Source organism: Dromaius novaehollandiae, chromosome 5, assembly GCF_036370855.1.
Source record: "Dromaius novaehollandiae isolate bDroNov1 chromosome 5, bDroNov1.hap1, whole genome shotgun sequence".
In the NCBI taxonomy this organism is placed as follows: domain Eukaryota; kingdom Metazoa; phylum Chordata; class Aves; order Casuariiformes; family Dromaiidae; genus Dromaius; species Dromaius novaehollandiae.
In genome coordinates, this window is record NC_088102.1 from 8,396,328 (window position 1) to 8,416,382 (window position 20,055).

General features: G+C 44.4%; 1 protein-coding gene across 1 annotated transcript in view; it reads right to left on the reverse strand.

Moving 5' to 3' along the window:
- Positions 1-3,897: 3,897 nt before the first annotated feature.
- Positions 3,898-20,055, reverse strand: part of KCNH5 (potassium voltage-gated channel subfamily H member 5) — a 173,177-nt gene continuing 157,019 nt past the window's right edge. Inside the window, exon 11 of the mRNA XM_026113627.2 lies at positions 3,898-18,350. Within this exon, the coding sequence (XP_025969412.1) occupies positions 17,403-18,350 (948 nt within the window). The 3' untranslated portion in view covers positions 3,898-17,402. The remainder of the gene's footprint in view (positions 18,351-20,055) is intronic.

The window sequence follows — 20,055 nt, forward strand, 5'->3', positions numbered from 1 at the left end:
CAGGACGGTAATGACATAGGAGTCTCATCACCCTAGCACATCCATCTGGGTAATGCGGACAGATAAACTCATCCAAAGAGTTGGACCTACCCTGAATCTTGCCCTTCATGAGAGATCCTTAGCAGAATCAGGTTCTAACTTGGGGGTCCTCTGTTGCCTATATTTTAGGTGAGATAAACATAGACCATAGGGAACAGACTAGAAAAAAAACTGTTTTGATGTTGTCTCTCCCTTGGTGAACATCAGCAGAATTTGAGGTTCCGCATATCCATTTTTGTTGGTAGAGAGCTCAGTGAAGCAGGGATCTTATTGGTGGCTTTATTTACCACTTCTTTATATAGCACAATTTATTTATACTTGTTTCTATAAATATACTATATGTTTGTATTTACTTCTATGGCAGCCTTTGAAGAGGAGTGGTTATGCACAGGAGAAGCCATTCACAAATGCATGCAAAGCAAACCTCTATTCTCCATACCTAAGCTAAGCAATCAGGACCTGTTCCCCCTCTTTTTCTGCCTAACCAAGTGTAGTAGTGCATCTCCAGAAAGTAGTGGCAATGATTGCTGGGCAGCTGATGGGTGCTGGTGGCCAGAAGTATTCACCAGTGATACCACAAAGGTATTTGCAGAGACATACTGCTGTGTGTGAGCTCAGTGTAGCTTGTTAAATAGCTTTTCTCTATGCTCCTTTAATGCTTCAAACATGCTCAGGCTTTCAGGAGCAGCCTGCTTGTGCCTGAAGACAATGATATATAAACTTCCTTAGGTATCACTAGGTGAGCAAGAAACTATACTTAGGCAGACCTGGCTAGATAGGAGTTGTTGGTCATGAGAGGGAAGTGCCTCAGGTGGCCACTAAAGGAGCTGATGTCAGTGGCATGTCTCTATCCGTTTTCTGAGCCATGCACTAGAAAGGTTCAGACAGCTTTCAAAGGCATGGCACAATTTGTGCTCTGAAACGAGCAGATGTTTTATGTCTATGCAGCAAAGTTAACAGCGGAAGAATTTCCAGCAAAAAAGAGCTTGCTCACTCTAGCTGCATTACTTTGCCTTATCAGAGGTGCAAGATGGTGGTTTTAGCCTCATTCTCTTCTAAATAACATCACTACAGACAAATTAGAAAAGAAACCTTTATAACATGCTGCCTATCAAAGTGTGCACTGATGTGAGGAGCAAGGCAGAACCAAGCCTGGGTCTCCGCACTGTGTTCCCGTCTGGTGCTGGTTTGTACGCATTGCTCGGTACTAAATTAGTGGGAGCATCAGCCCGGGGGAATAAACCTTCAGCCTAGTATGTTGGATGGTGGTGATCGTGCAAAGGAAATGAGATGTGCATATATATTAACTTGTGTCCCTGGCTTACAGGGCTTGCTAAGGTAGAGTTAATAGGCACAGGTACAGCTAGCTGTCATTTGCCCTGCTGCAGCTTGCCGAAGTGAACTTCTGAGGTAGCAGCATGGCTGGGTGCATCTGACCTACCTTCAGCCATTTAAGGCAGTCACTTAGACTTCCTCCAGCAGGAAGGAAAGAGTGGGACACCTCCAGGGAGGGATTCTGCTTTCCCACCTAAGTCTCATGATATGGCATGGGGGACAGTCCCCAGCACAGAGTAAAATGGGCATTTCATGTCCTCTGGTGCCACGGTAGGCTCTGGGCCCAGTCCTGCTCCTCAGCCAGTGTCCTTGCAGCCTGTTGGGGCACACACCAGGCCTCCAGGCCCAGGTGCATGAAAAGGCTCTCAGGCGAGTCCACTGCGGGCCTGCCGATGCTCACTCTTCTGTAAACGAAGCCCCCGCTCCCGTGCATGAAAGCCGGCGGCGGTGCATGCGGAGCGGTGCCTTGTGGCACTTTGTGCCCTCTTGTCCGGTGGACACAGCAGTCCTCACTCACGTGCAGGAACCACCAAGGCAGGACACGCAAGGCTGGCTGGAGCGACAGCTCCGCTGTGGCCCTGGCTCCACTGCCCTGCTGGGACATTGGCGGAGCAATGACCCGACCCCACCCAGGAGGTGAACAGAATTTTGGATGCTGGTGAGGACCAGTCCCCTGCGTAACAACAGAAACTGCCAGCCCACACTCACAGCCACACAAACCGATGGTGTCAGCCAGTTACAGATTAGCTCCTGCAAATAAATCTGTTATTGCTTCATCCTTTGGTCTCCTGTCAAGCCGTGCTGGCAGCTCTCTGGTTCAGCCTGACTCCTGGAGCTGGGAAGCACAGGATTAACATGGTTGCAAATGCCCACTTGGAAAAGGCCGCTCCACCAACACTGCCAGCTTCCTATCTGGCGAAAGCCTACCCTAATTACGATAAAAGATGAGCAGCAGGAGCGGTTTCCACCGCTGGGTTTTCAGCAATGAAAATTATGGCCTGTCCTGACCATGCCTGCCATCAAGTACTTCAGCTGTCCTGCTTTCTGTGCTGAGCCCCCGTGTCTTCTCAACATAGCTGGCGATGCTGGGGCTGACTGACATCCCAGGGCATCAAAAAAAGAAAAGGTCAGTGATAGGTATTTTTCGCCATAAATAGGAAACACTTTCTCCCCAGAGAGCCTGGCTCTATAGATGGCAACACTATTTTGGGCCCTGCTGGTGCTGAGGGGAACATAGCAGCAGCCCAGGCAGCCGGGCTGTGTGCAGGGACACGACCACGGTGCTGCCACTGCAGCACTCACATGTCCTCAAATTCCCACTGGAGACACTTTGAGGAAAAGGCAGGTGCAAGGGCTGGTTCTGGCTTTGCATACACTACAAAAACAGGCTTTTCTAAAAGGAGGATTAAAAAAAAAATGCCTAAATTTAGGGTTCTATATGTGTGCTTTAAGCTGCCCTGGTAGCCGAGGGAGATGTGGCGTATGCATTCCCTGGAGCTAATGTGTTTTGGTAGGCCTGGCTTTGGCACGGTTATGCCTGTCAAGCCTGTTTAGGCAAACAAGCCCTGGGCTCGGTGGACTGTGCTGAGCAGGTCCCATTGGCTGTCACAATAATTTCGATTCTGAGCACGCATCTAGGTACCTACTTGTGGACAACTAGATTTGGCTGTCTTACGGTCAAACTGAATTCATCCTACTTTGTCTGTTGCAGCTCTAATTGTTCCTCTTCCACCCCAGGACCCATCATGGGCTGGGACACAGCCTCCAGGCTTGGCACCACAGCCACATGCAGGGCACAGAATATACTCCACCAACTCCCATGCGCTTTGGTTGCTGGGTTGAACCCGTGTCTGAGCAACCATGGGCTCAGGAACAGGTCTGGAATCTTCTGAGGAAAAATCAGTGTTTCCTTGGTGCAGGTGAGTCTTCGGAGACTACCACTGGAGACAAAGCTAAGGATGTGAGAAGTGCAGGGAGGCAATGTCTTGGAAATTACTGGAACAACTTCTTTCCAAATGAAACCCTTCTGCCTTCACCCTTCCTCCTCCCCCGCAATAGATTTTTCATGTGGGATGTAATTAGTGTATGGATATTTTTTTGAAGCAAAGTTACATATTTGCACTAATTAAAATGGAATGTTTTATGAACAGAAGGTTAGAACCAGATACCTACAATCCACTTTTAGATAAAAACTAAGTAATCCTTGTTTATCCTGATTTGCTAAGGGGGAAAAAATGCTAGAAAAACTGTACGGATGAAATACCTGTGCCCAGCTCAGCTCGATTTATTTCTATTGCCTGCGGCTAGTGAGGAGGAAGTCCAGGCGTTGTTCCTATTGTTCAGTATTCAAGCTCTATCCTAACAATGGATTTATGTGTGTCCTCCCCCTAGCCTCCTGAAAATAAGACTATGTTTTGCTCATTAATCCCCAAAACCCGCACATTCTGCTTTAGCCAGGAAAACATGAGCGATTGCTTTTATGGTGCCAGAACTCAAGAGAGGCAACAACACAGACACACAAGGTCAATAAAATGCACTTTTTATTCTGTATCAATGAAAATATAGCCACATGTAAACAAAGACGTGTGGAAAAAAAGAAATCAAAGTTGATCCTCCCTGAAGAAGTACAGTTCATTGTGCTAAAACCCATAATCCTTTTGGGTTAGAAACAGTTGTCTGCCAATGCTTTCAAAGTGACCCACATTTTCCTTGTTGAATTTTAGCAAACAGAAAAGTGCAACAGGAAACTTGCTACGGATTAACCAATTTCCATCTATCACACATGGTGATGTCCAAAAGTGACGCAGTAGCCACATTTACTCAAAGCGTTCCTGCACGTTCCTCCTCGGCAGTCACGTGAGTGGTCAAGGGAGCATCCACTCTGCATGAACTGATGGATGATTTTTCAGTAGAAAGATGGTCCTTGCTTGATGCAGTCCATGATCGTTTTGCAGATTTCGGATATGGTAGCAGAGGTGCATTCCTTTTATAGCTGTTCAATTTCAAATGCTTTATTTTTTTCTCTAGATTTTTATAAGCTTCCTGCTGTCAAAATACAGTTCTTAATTGCTTTTGTAGAAATAATCCTGAAAGGCAGAGGCATTTAAAATCCCCCCAAATCCTCAGTATATTAACAACAGCAAAAAAGATAGCTGGGCTGTTCAAAAATGTCATCCGTAACGAGTGCCATTTGCATTAGCTAGTGTACAAAGAACGGCAAGTAGTAACAAAAGAAACCTTACCCCAGCAGTAGCCCACCCCTCCCCCCAATTTCTCCCTTGCAAAAAACAGTTTTCCCAGATATTTTGTTCTTCCCCTTAGTCCAGTGACTGTGAATGACATACATTCAAAAGCTGCAGTTACTCTATGGATCAGGTTTTTCCACTATGAGCTTTTAAAACCAGTTGTTTTAAACGCTCCTCTATGACGGTTGCACAAAGAGGATTACACTGGCGGGTGCTTTCTCAGCTAACGGAACACCTTGAAATTTGAAATCAAAACTAAGGAGCTCAGGGTAAAAAGGAGGCTTTAAAGCCCATTATATTCTGACTAATCCTTGCTGGGGAAGAAAGCCCTGCTAATTTTAGGGGAACGGTTTGAACAGACAGGGATTAGTGTTGCAGGATTGGCCTTGTTAGGTGCTCAAGGATGCAGCGTGAGAAGGCACAGCCCAAGCGCTGGCCAGCGAGTGCTGGGCTGGCGTTACAAGGCTCCCTGCTCCCAGAGAAAAATTAATCGCGTCTTGGCCACACAGCTGCATTTTAGCCAAGAAGAGAAGACAGGTTATGCGTAGGACCGACAGTGAGCACAGACCGTGTGGGCATCTAGTGAGGGTGAGCTGGGGTGGCTTTTGGCTTCTGCCCTTACTTAGGCAGGCTATTGCTCTAGCAGCTCCTGGCCGGTTCAGTTTTAAGTTGTCATTGTGGGTGCAGGGGAAGCCTAGGGAAAAAAGCTAGAAAAATAGTACAATGTTTTGATTGTAATGAGATCATCTACGACAATGATGATTAGTTTTGAAAAAATATCCACCTGCCACTAATCATGCTTTAGCCTGAGCATGCCATTACATGGATGCTGTTACCATACCTCATCAGGGAGCTGGGGGATGCACAGAGGCAAATGCAAGGTCATGCCCACCCCTTGTTCCCCTCTTCTCCCAGTAAAGCATGTTCCCTAGATTTTTTTGTTCACATAAATAATATTAGGCTATGAAGACCTAGTGACACATCTTCCTCCTCTTTGTGGCATCTCCTGCCTTTTCAGCTGAACTGCCTGCACCGAGAGCCTAGGAGGGCTTGTTGCCAAAACATGAGAAGGAGCTCACAGGCATTTTTAAGGGCTGGGAGAGGCAGGGGAGGAAGCCTAACGCTACAGTCGAATTCCCATGGCCCTGATGGAGCCGGGAATCCAGCCCCTGAATCCTGGTCTTCATGAAGTCCTGTGCAAGCTGCTCCCTCTCCACGTGCTGCTCTGCTCTACCCATCAGCAAACACAAATCGGGCTCAGGAGACCAACATTTCAGACAACATCCAAACCAGCAGAGCTCAGATACAGAGGTGCAGACCCCCCCGGTCTTTGTCATTTGCTCTCTGTTGTAGTAATAATAAATAACTTTATTTTTAACTGCGCTTCTCTCCAGAGAGCGTTTGCACAGCTAATGTACATATCTGGCTTGTACAAGGATATTCTAGGCAGTCATGAATTTTGAGCAGTTAATTTGGATGGAGATTACTTACTGACAGTTCACACATCGACAATAAATCATTTGTATTCAAATATGTATTAATTAAAAAGTGCCCCTTTCCTGATCGGTTCAGCTGATTTTATGGCAATTTACCTAGCTGTCCCAATCTTCAAGAACATCCTCTACACTTCTGCCTGTATTTGACATGCAGCGTTTTGTAGGTCATGAAATCTTGGACCCATTTGCATTTAGAGAAGGGCCTGAAATTTAATATCTGGCTCCAACAGGTCTCTGTTTTGAGAAAGCTCAGCCCATGCAGGTACTCCTTGCTTTGGTCCCTCTGCAAGAACCTGGGTTAACGTTAAATTTGTGGAAAGATTCCCACTGACATTAATAGGAATGTTTACACAGGATGCTCAGAATCTGAAAATATTTACCTCCAAAACAAAGAAAACACTTCAGAAAATATGCTTTTCTAAATCACTTGGTCACTGGCTAGTATTGAAGCAGAACATTAACAAATCAGCCCCAACTACAATTCATACTTGTATATTAGTTCTTTTGAACACAAATATCGAAACAGGTCTACTAGTGCAGGGTTACTTAGTCAGTCATCTTCCTCTTTCTGCAAGTTGCTAGCCTTACGATTTTGGCAAGAAATCTTGCAAGAATTCAAGAAAGAAAGAGATCCAGAAAGAAAGAAGTCAAAAAAGAATGGGAAGGATGGAAGAAAGAACGGACAGAAGGAAGGAAGGAAAGAAGGGAGGAAAACACTGCTTTTCAGCATGGAAAATAATCTCCTTCTTATGATGTAGCTTTCAAAACACACAGAAATTATCACACACTATGCAGCTACACTTGCATGCAAGAGCCCCAGTCAGTTGTTGTGCATTTTTTTTCCAAATATAACAACAGTAAATAGGTATGTAAAGTTTATGAAGCATGTCATGGCCTAATTCATGTGCAACAGTTTGCCACATGCCTCCCAGCAATACCAGTGGGATTCTGGCATGAAAGCTGTGCACACAGTCACTGGAGCCTTAGACAGCTAGCAGGCATGTTTTTACTGCTGGCATGTTCATTTTAAAAACACGGTGAACCCTCAACTTCCCTGCATCCTTGCAACCTGCAAGTTTATCATTTGCTCCCACTTCTCTTATGGGGCCACAGTTCTCTTAAAGGGCAAATAATAGAAAACTGGCTATAAGCAAGGAAGGGAAGGAACATGCCCTGCGAGAAATACTGCAGTACAAGCTTTGAGACACCTCTGAATCACTGTAAAACTACTGGCAGGAGAAATACATTGAGGTCAGCTGTGAAATGTGTCCATCCTGCAAAACAGTGGTAACTACCACATTTGTGGAGAGAGATTTTGTGGGCAACTTTTCTGAGGAAGCTGATTAGCCGGTTCTGTGCTGCACAGAAACAAACTTTCCTTTCCCTAGTTCGAGTGCTGGGATTTTACTGGGACAGTTAAAAGGTAGGTTTACAGAGTTGCTTTGCACTTTAACACTAATGAGCTTTTTCACTGGTATCAGTAAAGTCTCCTGCTTTCATATTTAGCATTCCTTTGGCATGCAGTGCACTGCCAGATAAATCCTTTATTGTCTTTCTGGTAGCTTGCCCAATTCCCACAAGGCAGATATTTTTAAACCCCAAATCCTGCCTTATTGCTAGCTACTGCCTCTCCCACTCGATAAATTGAATTTACCACTTGATAGAATTATGCAGTCCGTGGCACTCAGCCCTTCCCCGAAGTCAAAAAACGCGGCTGGGCGCCCGCGGCGCAGCCAGGGGCAGCCAGAGGAGCTGGGAGGTGCCATGGCCTCCCTGCAGCCATCGCCGAGCGATGCCAGGAGCGGGAAGCCCTCGCCGAGGTCCCGACAGCCCTGAGCTCTCAACACGTGGTGAGTGCAGCGAAGCTGCCGGTGCTCAAAACAGTCGAGGCTACCAGTGTAAGGGACATTTCAGCTCTGTAGTTTTTAAGTGCTGCCTGACTGAACTTGTTTGCAACACCAGGACTCATAATTATACATTAAAAAAACAAAAGAAGCAGCTGTGGCCAAACAGCACTTGGTGACACAAGTGGTGAAGGCGGTAATTAATTCTGCAGGGACAACAGAGGACTAATTAGCAGTGGAGCACAAATTTGTTTTGCGCTGAAAAAAAAAAAAATCCTTTGCATGACAGCTCGGTAAGACACCACCCAATTTACAAAATGAACTGCAACCTCAGACTAATGGTCTTGAGAGCAGCCTCGAGTGCAACCGGATTCCCCGCTGGTCAGGCAGAAAGCACAGCATCCCGCACAGCTCCTGGCCTGCTTACAATGTCATGCACGTCCTCGCCTGCACGGCCGGCTGGAGGAGGTGCACACCAGCACAAAAGATTTCTTTTCTAAGAAAACAAACGTGATAGCAGAGAAAAAAGGTGCAACAACTCAGGAAATTCTTCTGAAACCAAGCCCAGGACAGGAAAGCGCCTGAGCGTCCTGGCATATCATACGTGGAAGTGTTGAGTGAAACCCCATGATCTGCCAGAGGAAATGAAAAGGACTTTTACTAGCACTGGATGGCATGAGGTCAAAGAGCCGCCTGTGCAAAACTTCACCTCAGGTGTAATTGGAGGAAGAAACCAGATGAAATGGTCACACATGGCAGATATTGGCCTGAGTTTGAGGCCAGTGTCTCACTTGAGCTCCCCTTCTCAAAACAGCTATTTCAAAAATGTAAATACTCCAGTCCTAGCTATTCCTACCAGGCACTATAACATTCAGGATGGTACAAAAGGACCCCACATAAAATAAAAACAAAAGTTTCCTTAATAAAATAATGCCCTGAGGATGATAGAAGGTTTGCCCAGTAGTCTTGATTTATTTGGAGACTTGCTGCTAAGCCACAATTTGGAGAAGATTTTTTTTTTTTTTTTTGAGTAACCCTGTGAGGCATCATGGATATGTAGAGATTATAGTGTCTGGACAAAAAGAGCTTTTCAGTTAAATCTAATATGGTAGAGGGTAAAGCTTGAAATATGCCTTTAATATCACCCTAGAAAAACAGGGAAGGTGAGCCTGGGAATGGGGCTGGGACTCTGCAGATGTGCACAGGCCTCAGAGATGTACCTGGACACTGTGGAGAAGCCCAGGCAGTCTGAGCAGTGGTGGCCACACACTGGCAGTGAAAGGCTGAATTCGGAGTGGAAAGCACAACCCACAGAGTCAGCTGCTAAAGAGAAACCTACTTGTCACTGCCCTTCACACATTTCCTACGGTCTTGGATGTGCACATCTGTCAGTGTGACACTGAAAACCAGCTCAAGTGCCATGTGATTTTTTTTGAAACTGTTTTCAAACACCCAATTCACCTTGCACTGGGTTGGGGAAGAGGTTGGGGGTGGGAGTGGGTGTTGCTGATGCATCCATACTAGCTCACTGCTTCCAGACACTGCATGGTCACTGAGACTTTTTTCTCAGTGTTTGGCATGAAGTGTGGATGTTAGCTGATGCCCAGTGAAGGGCTTAATTTATTTATATGCTGTAGCTTCAGAATATAAGTTTCTTTAGTGTCTACTTGACAAGTATCAGCTCTTAGAAACACTCTTTAACTTGAAAATGGGTGCTAGATAGCTCAGTGTCATATTTAAGCCAAAAACCAACAACTAATGACACCTAACTAAGAACCTTCAAATTCTGTCTCCTCCCTATCTGTGCTATTAAAACCTACAGAATCAGTAAATGACACAATAACAAAGGTTCAAAGGACCTTTGGAGGTCACTTGGTCCAACTCTTGCTCAAAGCAAGGCCAACCTCAAATATAATGTCCATACATTATGATGAAAAACAGTTCAGAGAATTTCATATGTTCCTTTCCTACAGGTCTTTAGAAAGTCTCTCCTGAAGCCAGACTGCATTTTTCCTGAGGGCATCTATATTTGATTTTCCTCAAATGGACCTTCCCTGTCCCATAGTTGTCACCCCCCAGAGATGACAGCCAGCCTCATCTTCAAATGCTACCTGTGGGAAAGACAATTCTGCCGATGTCCAGCAAAATAAATTATAAATGCATGAACAGCTGCTATATGAAGAGCAGTAAATACTGACTTCAGTGGAAGATCTTCACCATTTTTAGACCATCATTGTTTATATACTTTCTCCTCCCTCTTCCTTCTCCCGCGCATGCACAGCACAGGGCCAAGGCTCCACTGCCATCTAGACAATCACCTGACAGTTAGTCGCTATCTAACTTGGAAGCTCTCCACTACATTTCATCCCTTTGTTGGACATTTCCAAGTCTTGGCCTCTTTACAGTGCAAAAGACAGCTGAGCTATGAGGCCCCTTAACATCTTTTAATACCCTAGGACAGCCAAGGATCCTGAAGAGATGACAGTCTTTCAGTGGTCAAAATGCTAAGCAACTGGTGGCTCCACACAATGCTTTGACATTACATGTTGTGATGAAGAGCACCACAACGGCCACAAATCTGTGAAAAATGGGAATCTGGGTCCAGGAGTATCATGCCATGGCACCAGTGCCAGAAGTTATAAACCTGATCACCACAGGCCAAAAACTAAGCATCTAATGTCTCTATGGATCTGTCTTCAGTGATTTAGGAGCTGAATACTTTGTTTCTAGCTGCATGCCGAGACATTCTCATTTTCTCTGTACTGCTAGTCATATCAGTCTAAAAGTGTTTCTGTGCTGGAAAGATCGTAAGTGGTCCTTTTCAGTGGCATCTTTTTATGCAAATGGGACCAGGCTGGGAGTTTGAGTTATGGGTTGGATTCACTTCATTTACCTTCTAGCAGCCTTCAAATCAAGTGTCTAATCTAAAGTTGTTACTCTACAGTAAATGATGAGACTGACACCTCCAGAGCACAATTTATCCCATCTGTGTGAAACAGATCTCTTAAATGGGCCAGATCTGAGTTTCCTTTCCAAATGGTAGCTATACCTATATCTATGCATACATATCTATGTATACATACATACATACACATATATATATAAAGAACTCATAGTATGTCTCTACATCCTTTGCAGGCAGGCATAAATACACTCGGCCATTGCCTGGCACTGGCCTGAATTGAATCTGCTCTGAACGAGATACCACACAGCCATATCGGTATGGGACTAAGCCTGAACTAATACAGACTCCTTTTCACAGGGCTTTTAATTAAGGTTCAGTGTCCCATCAGTGGCAGATAGCCAGATATAGAGATGGTGAACACTGATAGTCTCAGACTATGGGCCAAACAAGCTTATATTTCCAAGCAGAAAATTATAAAGACATACACTTGATTGCTTTATAGACAGTGGATTAAAAAGGTTTGTGAGAACATTACCCCAGATGCCTGCTTCCACCCTCCTTGCATCAGGCAGCTGATTAATATAACATAATAAATTAATATAATTTATTTATCATGGCCTGGTCAAGCCCTTTTTGAATGGTGATATCATTTGAGCATTCAAAATTAATGTATGCTTTCTTGTCCTACTGTACAATACAAGGTCAATTTTCTGCACCATTGAATGCACCATCAGTAAGGATGATTTTATTTTGGTTGTCATTTGTTAGGTATCACAAAGCTGATCATTGCACAATATTCTTTACAACAGTAAGAAAATATGCTGCTTTTCTGCCAGAAATAATGTGTACTTCTTGTCTATTTTAGCTCCATTCAGCATTTTGTTTTAAGAATGTATTTGGCTTTGAAATGTGCTATAACGTATTAAAACCAAGAAAACATTCAGAGATTTTGTTGAATGTTTGCACCAAAAAAAGTAACGGTAAAATTATATAAAATATTCTCAGAAGTGGAAATCTGGCAATAAACTCAGCCTGATCAAACCTTCCCTCCCTGTGGACTCTACAGAGGAGGAGCCCAGACACAGGTGAAGGATTGGGGCCATCCAGGAAAAATGACAGTGTCAATTGTTCTACTTCCTTCCTTAAATTCCCTGCAGGAATTCAGTGCAGATCCAGAAGTGCCAAGGAAAATGCAAACTACTGCTGTTTAATGCTCAAAGCTCTCACTGTGGCTCAGCGTTAGGGACTCATAGAGCTCCATTCACCATGAAGAAATGCCCTTGTCCAAAGGAACCCCAGGCTCACCACGTCTCAAACGCTCTCTAACGAGTATATTAGCAGGAAGACTATAAGCCTATAGACCTGACGATGTTTGTTAACACAGGTGCTTCTGCTACAAAAAAGAAAAGAATTGAAAAAAGCCTTTAGATGCACCTTATTAAAAACCATAACAAACCGTTAAAACTCTCTTCTGTAGGAAAGTTGTACTTTAAAACTTTTTTTAAAATTGGGTATGATTTTGATGTCCCCTCACTTCTTAGAAAAAAGAAAAGAGATTTATTTTAAGAAACAGTATCTGTTTAATCGTGACATACTCACAAAGATAGGGTTGGGTTTTCTAAATGCTCAAAATCCAAGTAAGAAAAGTGTCGAGTCACCATAATATGTCCCTTTAGCACCTCACTCCCAAATGGCATGTTAAACTTTTGGCTTTTCTTTTTCTCTCATTTTTTTTTCAGTTCAGGACTTCTTTCCCCCCCCAAAATCTCCAAGCTATTTTACGGACACAACATCCGTTTTCTGACCCCTGCACATGGTGAGGTCCATATAATGGTCTCAGTCACTTCTAGAGTGACTGCCCATGGCTTACAATGAGCACTGGGTTATTTCTGCAGCTGCCAGTTCTCTAAAATTGCCCTAGAATCCAAAATATACTCTAAGGTCCAATATGCTCATCAGGTTCAACCTCAGTTCACACTGCATAATGGGGTTGCTTTCAGTGTGGCTCTAAACGGGGACTGAATTTGCATCTAGCAATGAAATGAGACCTCAATGCCAGCAGCATCGAGTCCCTGCAGTTGTGCTACTTCTGCAGAACAGAGAATAGAAAAATAGGCAAAGCTTAAGTTTGTCACTTCCAGAGTCAGCTCTGGTCTAACCCCCGTCCCCTGGCAAAGACCGAAAGATGCAAAAAAAAAGGATTTACTAATACAAAACCAGAAGAATTCAGGGATAACTCCCTTCTAAATTTTCACTACAATAGTTAATTTTTTGCAGCTATTATTCTGAAGTGCTGCTCTATCTTGTACTTGTAATATTACACAAATATGCTACTCAAGGTACTGTAGTTCATTTGCTTTGGAAAGAGGTTACTTTTCTGTACACATTTTATTTCTATTAATGTCTTGTCCAGAAAGATAAAATCCACTTGTGTGTTGGTAAAATATTTCGAACACATAAAGCACGAGGTAAGTGCTAAGAACGCTAACTACTACCAGCACATGGCAGGAACATTTGTACAGGTATACAGCTCTGTAAAGGAAATAAAAGCATGCAGCTGAGCACTCCCTTCTGCACGGGATGTAACTGCTTGAGCGCTGACTTAGGTGGAACAGACACATTTCTTTCCTTATTGCACTTACTAGGGATAGGTGGTTGCTTTCAGTCAAGTCTGAACTACAACATTATGACTCAAGCTCTAGCAGAACGGGAATACTCCGGTCGGCAGCGCGCTCAGTCACATCGTGCACAACCACAGAAGGACGAGGGGACGGGAAAAGGGAACAAGCGCCCTGGTAACAACTCCATGAAACAATGTGTAATGCTCCGGTCACAAAATTTAGAGGCAAAGAACTGTACGAGCCAAATTTACAGAGCAGTAGGCACCAGAGTTCATTCTGCAAATTGGGCTTGCAACTGTCCCCCCAGGGCATAAGGCCTGGGACAGCGCTTTTGCAGGTGCCATTTAGCACGCTTGCAAGATCCCCCTTGCACTACTGCCTTGTGCAAGGTACAAACCGGTTCCACTGAACTGGTGAGGAACAATATTGGAACAGCAGAGTCAAAGCAGCACTAGAACAAGTGAACATGGAAACACTGTGTTTGTTTCATGAACTTGCTATTTTACACTATTTATAGCTTTTAGCCAGTATGCATTTTAACCACGATAGTTGTACTTGAACCTTAGTAGACACTCTGGGCTCAAATAGTTTTCAAGGTCAGATTAATCCTGTTACATATGCTCTCACTGTCAAGTGGCATAAAGTTACACCTGACTTGCAAGATAAATTAAAATAAAAATCCCTTTGCATGCCATGCAATTCTATCTAGGCTTAATATCAGTTACAGAGAAAGCAAAAAAAGTCCTTCATAAAGGCAGAGGAATGCCATTAAGGCTAATGCTTTCTAACAAAGTCACCCCCATCGCCCTGCCGGCTGTGTTGCAGCATCACATAGCAGTGCAATCAGGCATTCAAGAAACTTCTTCATCAAAACTCCAGTCCCCAGACAGCCTAAGTAACTCAGCTATTCACTGGGCAGCTCTGGACACAGAGGGGAAGACAAATTCTCCCTGTCAATGGTACAGCTCTGAAAGTATCCCTGGGAGGGTAAGAGACGATCTGGGAAGCAGCCGGAGGTCACCTCTGCTGGCCCTACCAGGTTCTCAGTCTATCATCTGTGTTGAAAAGCAAGGAGAGCTGGCTGGGTTGTGCACGGGTGGAGTGGGGGGGAATGCAACAAAACTGCCCCCGGGCTCCATCACGGAGGTGCCATTCATCCCTGTGCTGCCATTTCGTTCTGCACTGCAAAAATCAGACAGGTTCACGTGCAGCCGAGCCCAGAAGGCCACAGCCAAAAGTACAGCTGTTGCTGGGCACCATATTATCAACCTGGAAAATGCTAGGCACATTGTACATCAGCTGTGGGAAAGTAGGTTGCTGTGTATCTGTCTTAACCAATAATTCAAATCAGGTAACAGGGGTTAAATCTTCAAAACTTGGCACTTAAGTCATACCCATAAGGTCTGTGCAAATGCCAGTAGCCTGCAGAAAACCTGTAACTCCTTAACATATAAATTCCACAATCATTTCAGAGTCACAGGGTAGGCCGTAGAGCAGGACCTAGTAGGTCCCTCTGTTTTACAAGCGCAGTTTGTCGCAGCAGACCAAAGCGAGGTTGCACACTTAAGGATTTGCACTTGTGTCAGAAAAGCAGCTGCAAAATAGAGCTGCAAGTCCTGCCAGGGGCAACTGCAGCTGCGGAGAAGGAAGCGGGGAATTGCCCCATCTGAGCAGCAGCATAGCCACCAGTCTTTGGGACTTGTCCTTTCACTGGCCTAAATGGAGCCTTTCTATTCTTCCTTCTTTGTCTATGATTTCCTAAAGGAAGGGACTGGTGGAGGGGCAGAAAGCGGTTGGAAAGTACCAACAACCAAGACAGACCAGTGCTTTACTAAAGGCCTGCATGAACTGACACAACAAAAGCAATGACTTCTTTGGCTTTCTCATGATCTTTTGGGGGATTAGGGGTTTCAATTCCACACTAGGAGACATGTTCACCCTAGCATGCAGGTTCCTAATTGCTGCTACTGCAGATGAGGAGTTTTTTGGCTTTTCAGGAAGTGCTTTAGAGTAGTTCAGTTTCCTGATGTGAAGTAATGGGTCTGGTATTGGCATTTGGTAAGGATGCCCACTAATTATAAACATGTCTTTTAATTACCTGATGGATAGTGATGCCTTGCGGTGCACATATATTTCACTCCAGGCACTTTTAAAAACATGAAATCTTGGTGCAAGAGGTCATTTAAGTGTGGGGAAATCCTTCGCTTAAGGAGCCACTACAGCCGGGTGTGTCAGTCTCGAGCCACAGCACTGCTCTGAAGCCGTGGTGGCCATTTCTGTTGGGAGTCGCGCGTGCCTGGACTCTCACCTGGCGCAAACTTAGAGGCAACAAACAGCCACCACGCTCAAGCGCAGGCTCAGGCAGACTCCAAAAAAAGAAATCTCAGTTTGCATAAGCAGAAGAGGGTCTAGCGCAAGCACCTGCCCTGCTGCAGCTGCAGCACAGCGAGGAGGAGGCTGCTCTAGGCTGGGCGATGGAGGTGTGATCTGAGCACGGGTCAAGGCTGCAGATGCCGAAGGCATGGGCTAAGAGAAGGGCCAGAGCATCTGACGCGGACCTAATGGCCTTAATATGCCCAACGATTCTCTGTGGGCACTGCACTCCTGCACTGGCAGCTTGTTCCCCAGTCCACTGAGCCTGTCTCCAAGTCCAACGGCAAGAGTAGCAGGCACCTGGGGGGGGGGATTTCATCTCCCCAGCAGAACCACATCTCCCACCCAAACACTGTCATCCTGATGCCATGGGGTGAAATGACTGTCGTCATTGCCAGCTACACATCCAGACTTGGTCTTTCTCTCTTTCTCAAAAGCAGTTTCAGATTGATAAACATCCTCAGAAAAGGGAGTGGATGGGGATTAACTGAAACCATTTAACTTCAGGCTTTCCAGTCTGCTCACATGGCTCCCAAGGAGCTGAACAAAAAATTCTCTCTCCCTTGCTAAGACCTTGTGCAAAGCCTTTCCGCCAGGAGCAACGGGGAAGGATGGGGAAAAGCAATGCTCAACCCTGCAAAACTTGGACTTCCTAATGAAGATCCTGACAGAGTCAGACACTGTCTCTGAATGCTGTGAAAAGAATCTATGTAATGCTACTCTAACAGTTCCATATAAATGGCATCAATAAAAAGAGGCTTTCAAAAAACAGATTACCCCCCCTCCCCAAATACACAGGGAGTGCAGCTGCATTTGTTTGTTCCACATTGTTACAGAAATCATCATTATTATTGTTTCTTATTTATGATGTTAAAAGAGCAGGAGGATACTTGAAATAAAAGGCTGTGCATGCACAATACCCACACTAATAAATTCCAGTGATCTACCCAGGCACCTGCCACAGTGCCCTTCTCTGTTAATCGAGCTGAACCCTCCCTTTACGGAAGAGGAGGAGGGGAATCTATCACCAAATATACAGTATATTGTAATGGAATGATACCAGGAAACAATACTAATTGGAGTCTGAACATGTGCTCCACATCATGTTAATCTATTGTTTAACTCGGCAGAAAAGACAGTGAGGAAATAAAAGCTCAATTCACCCAGCCTGAGATCAAATCTGTCATGGCAATATTGGCAGGTTAGACCCTGATTCTTTAAATAGTACATTGCCTTTGTTAAACAAAAGTCATTCTTTTATTACATAATAGAGATTATAAATAAATGTAAAGTGTGCATGCAGTCAACTGCATATTATACAAGCAATATCTATGTTAATAATTGTTTTCTTTGGCAGGCCAGAATCCAGCTGGACATGCAATATTTACATATCAAAACCCTTGGTGTGTTCAAGTCATATTGGATGCAAGTGAAAATATATATGTATATATATATTTACCGTATACACACACACATATATATGTATAAAGGTATATATACACCTCTGCATATATACTGTATACATATATAAACATAGGTATATGTTAAAAGTGGATTTCATCTTTTTCTGATTCGGGTGATGCAGGCCTTGAAACACTAAAAATATCCTGACAGGGTATTTGGGAGGGTAACTGGGGTGATAAATGAGACTTGGGGGAAGAGATCTGGGGTACGTTCTTTTCAGACAATATTTTTAAAATTTCTGCCACCTGCTTCTCAAGGGCAGCCATCCTGCTGCTTAGCAGCTGGATATCTTCTTTGAGTTCATGTTTGACTTCCTGGAGGGTGGTTTGTAAGGCCTGCTCAGGAATAGGGTAGAAAGGATGCCTAGCATCAGCCTGAATGGGGCTATGCTCCAGAGGGCTGCGAGTCTCACCAGCTTTATCCAAACGAAGGTCACTTTTTGTTATTCCACTGTCACAAGAGTCTGTTTTCCTCAGTGGGTTTTTATTTACACCGTTCTCTGAGTCATTGCACTTGGGGTCCTCAGACAGCAACCCCATGGACTCAGCCTTTGTGACATTATTCCAGTCTTCCTTTTTCTCCTCGTGGGTCCCCATTGTGTTCTTTAGTCGAAGCCACCCTTTGCCATTCCCATTTTTCATCCGCATGGGACTGTTCACTTTGAGACATTTCTGGTCTCCGTTTCCATTTGGCTTGAGCTCCATGGCATCCCGGTTGTTCTGCTTCACGGCCTCAGTGGTTTTCACGTAGGCTAGGGAAGTCTGGATCGGCGTGATCTGAGACACGGTGACCACGCTCGTGCCCGTGATGGAGGCCCCATTCTGCATGGTACGGCTTTCCACCTGAAGCTGGTTCCTCTCCGGGTCAATGTGGGTTGAGCCTTGATTACGCATCTCCTTTTGCTGCTTGAACTTCTGGAAGAGTTTCCGCACAGGGTGGTCCACAGGGATGCTCAGCGTCACCTCATTCTTCTGGCGCAGGCGTTCCTCTTCTTCCTTCTTGACATCACTGATTTTCCGGAAGATGATCTGCAGGGGATAAATCCAAAACAGAGTCAGCACCCAAAAGAGGACACATACAGGACTGTGGCTAATGTCACTGCAAGATGAGGATACAGAACGGCCCTCATGGGTGAACAGCCATTTCTCCCTCCTTTCTATCATGATTTCCTTACAGTAAATTCAGATGGAGCAGATCAAAGCATAACTACCTTAGACACATGCCACTGCGTAGACGGTGTACGTGCGCGCGCGCGCACACACACACACACACACACACACTTTCTTAAAGGTATAGATTAAAAGTGAGTTTCACCTTTATTTTTGATGCAGAAGATATAGCCCCAAAGAACTAAAAATATCCCAACAATGAGAGAAGGAAAGAAACTGAACAAAGAGAAGACAGAAAGCAAGCAAGAACCCAAATACAGTGATACATATCTACCTATTACTCACATTCCTACCTGCTGAGTTACTATCTTTAGTGCAGATCAAAAAGAAACAGTAATTCAGTGGAGACTACACTACCGCTACTTTAACTCAACGTACACGCTATTCGGGAGATTTGAAAATCCGACTGTGTGCACTCCTTCACTAGCACTGCTTATTACTAGCTTGTAGCAGTGGCTGGAGGGTGCAATTAGGTTCCCCGTGTGCTGTGTAGTGTGGCTTCACAGAGCAGCACAGGCATTTCCTGATGAGTTCATATGTCTAATATGTGTGCATGTACTGGGAGCACCATGGAAAAACACCGTACCAGGAATGCGTGATTATAAAAACTAGCAATATCCACCGTTTCATGATGGCATGTCACTCAAAAGAGGAAGGTATTTAGTGCTGCAGTTATTTCGCACTGCAGCATCTCTTGGGCCTCTGTTGCACAAGAAATCTAAGCCTCAAGCTGTGGCAGGTTCCACAGAATTAAAACCTTTATGCTTTTATGCATGGTACTTGTAAAAAAATCTCTCTTTTTTTCCACCCCCAGTTAGGTTTGTACAGTCTTCTTGAATGTGGGATTGAGGCAGGATGGGGAAACTCTGTTTCTCTGGATGATGATAGTAAAGTGAAAAGGACCATGTGGTTAGATGCAAATATTGATCATGTAGGGATAGTGTTGATAACAAAAATAAATGAAAGCCCCTGGAATACACAAAAGAAAAAGCTATGATAGGCAAATGTTGCTTCTGAAGTATCTGGTTGAGTATCTATATTTCAGTATCTATTAATTTTTCAAATAAAGGCTTCTCACACCTGTCCATATTTGCAAAGTAATAGTTGCTTTCAAGTCTCACATCTTCAGAAGACAGTGGAGGAGGGCCACAACGGCTACATCTAGTCTCCTGCATGAATCTGCAACGAGCTGGACTTCAAAGCTTCATTAGAGAGCTTTCAAATGCAGTAAACATATTCTTATGTGTTGCTGATAGATGCAGCTGCTTAAAATAATTTGAAAAGTTAACATGTTTATTAGAAGCCCAGTTAAAAAAACAGAGAAACATGGAAGATACTTTCATCCGACTCCGCTGACCTAGATGCAGCTACATATATATGCATTTGGAAGCTCCCCTTCATTAGCGCCTGCGGACAGCAAATAAATGTGATAGAAGTTGCCCTTGATTCAAACAGGGAAGTAATTACATTTAATTGAAGCCACCCTCTCTAAATGAAGATCCAAAAGGTGGGTCGTGTAGCTCTGTCTGTGCATTTTTTTTCTGGGAGAGGAGGATGGCACCTT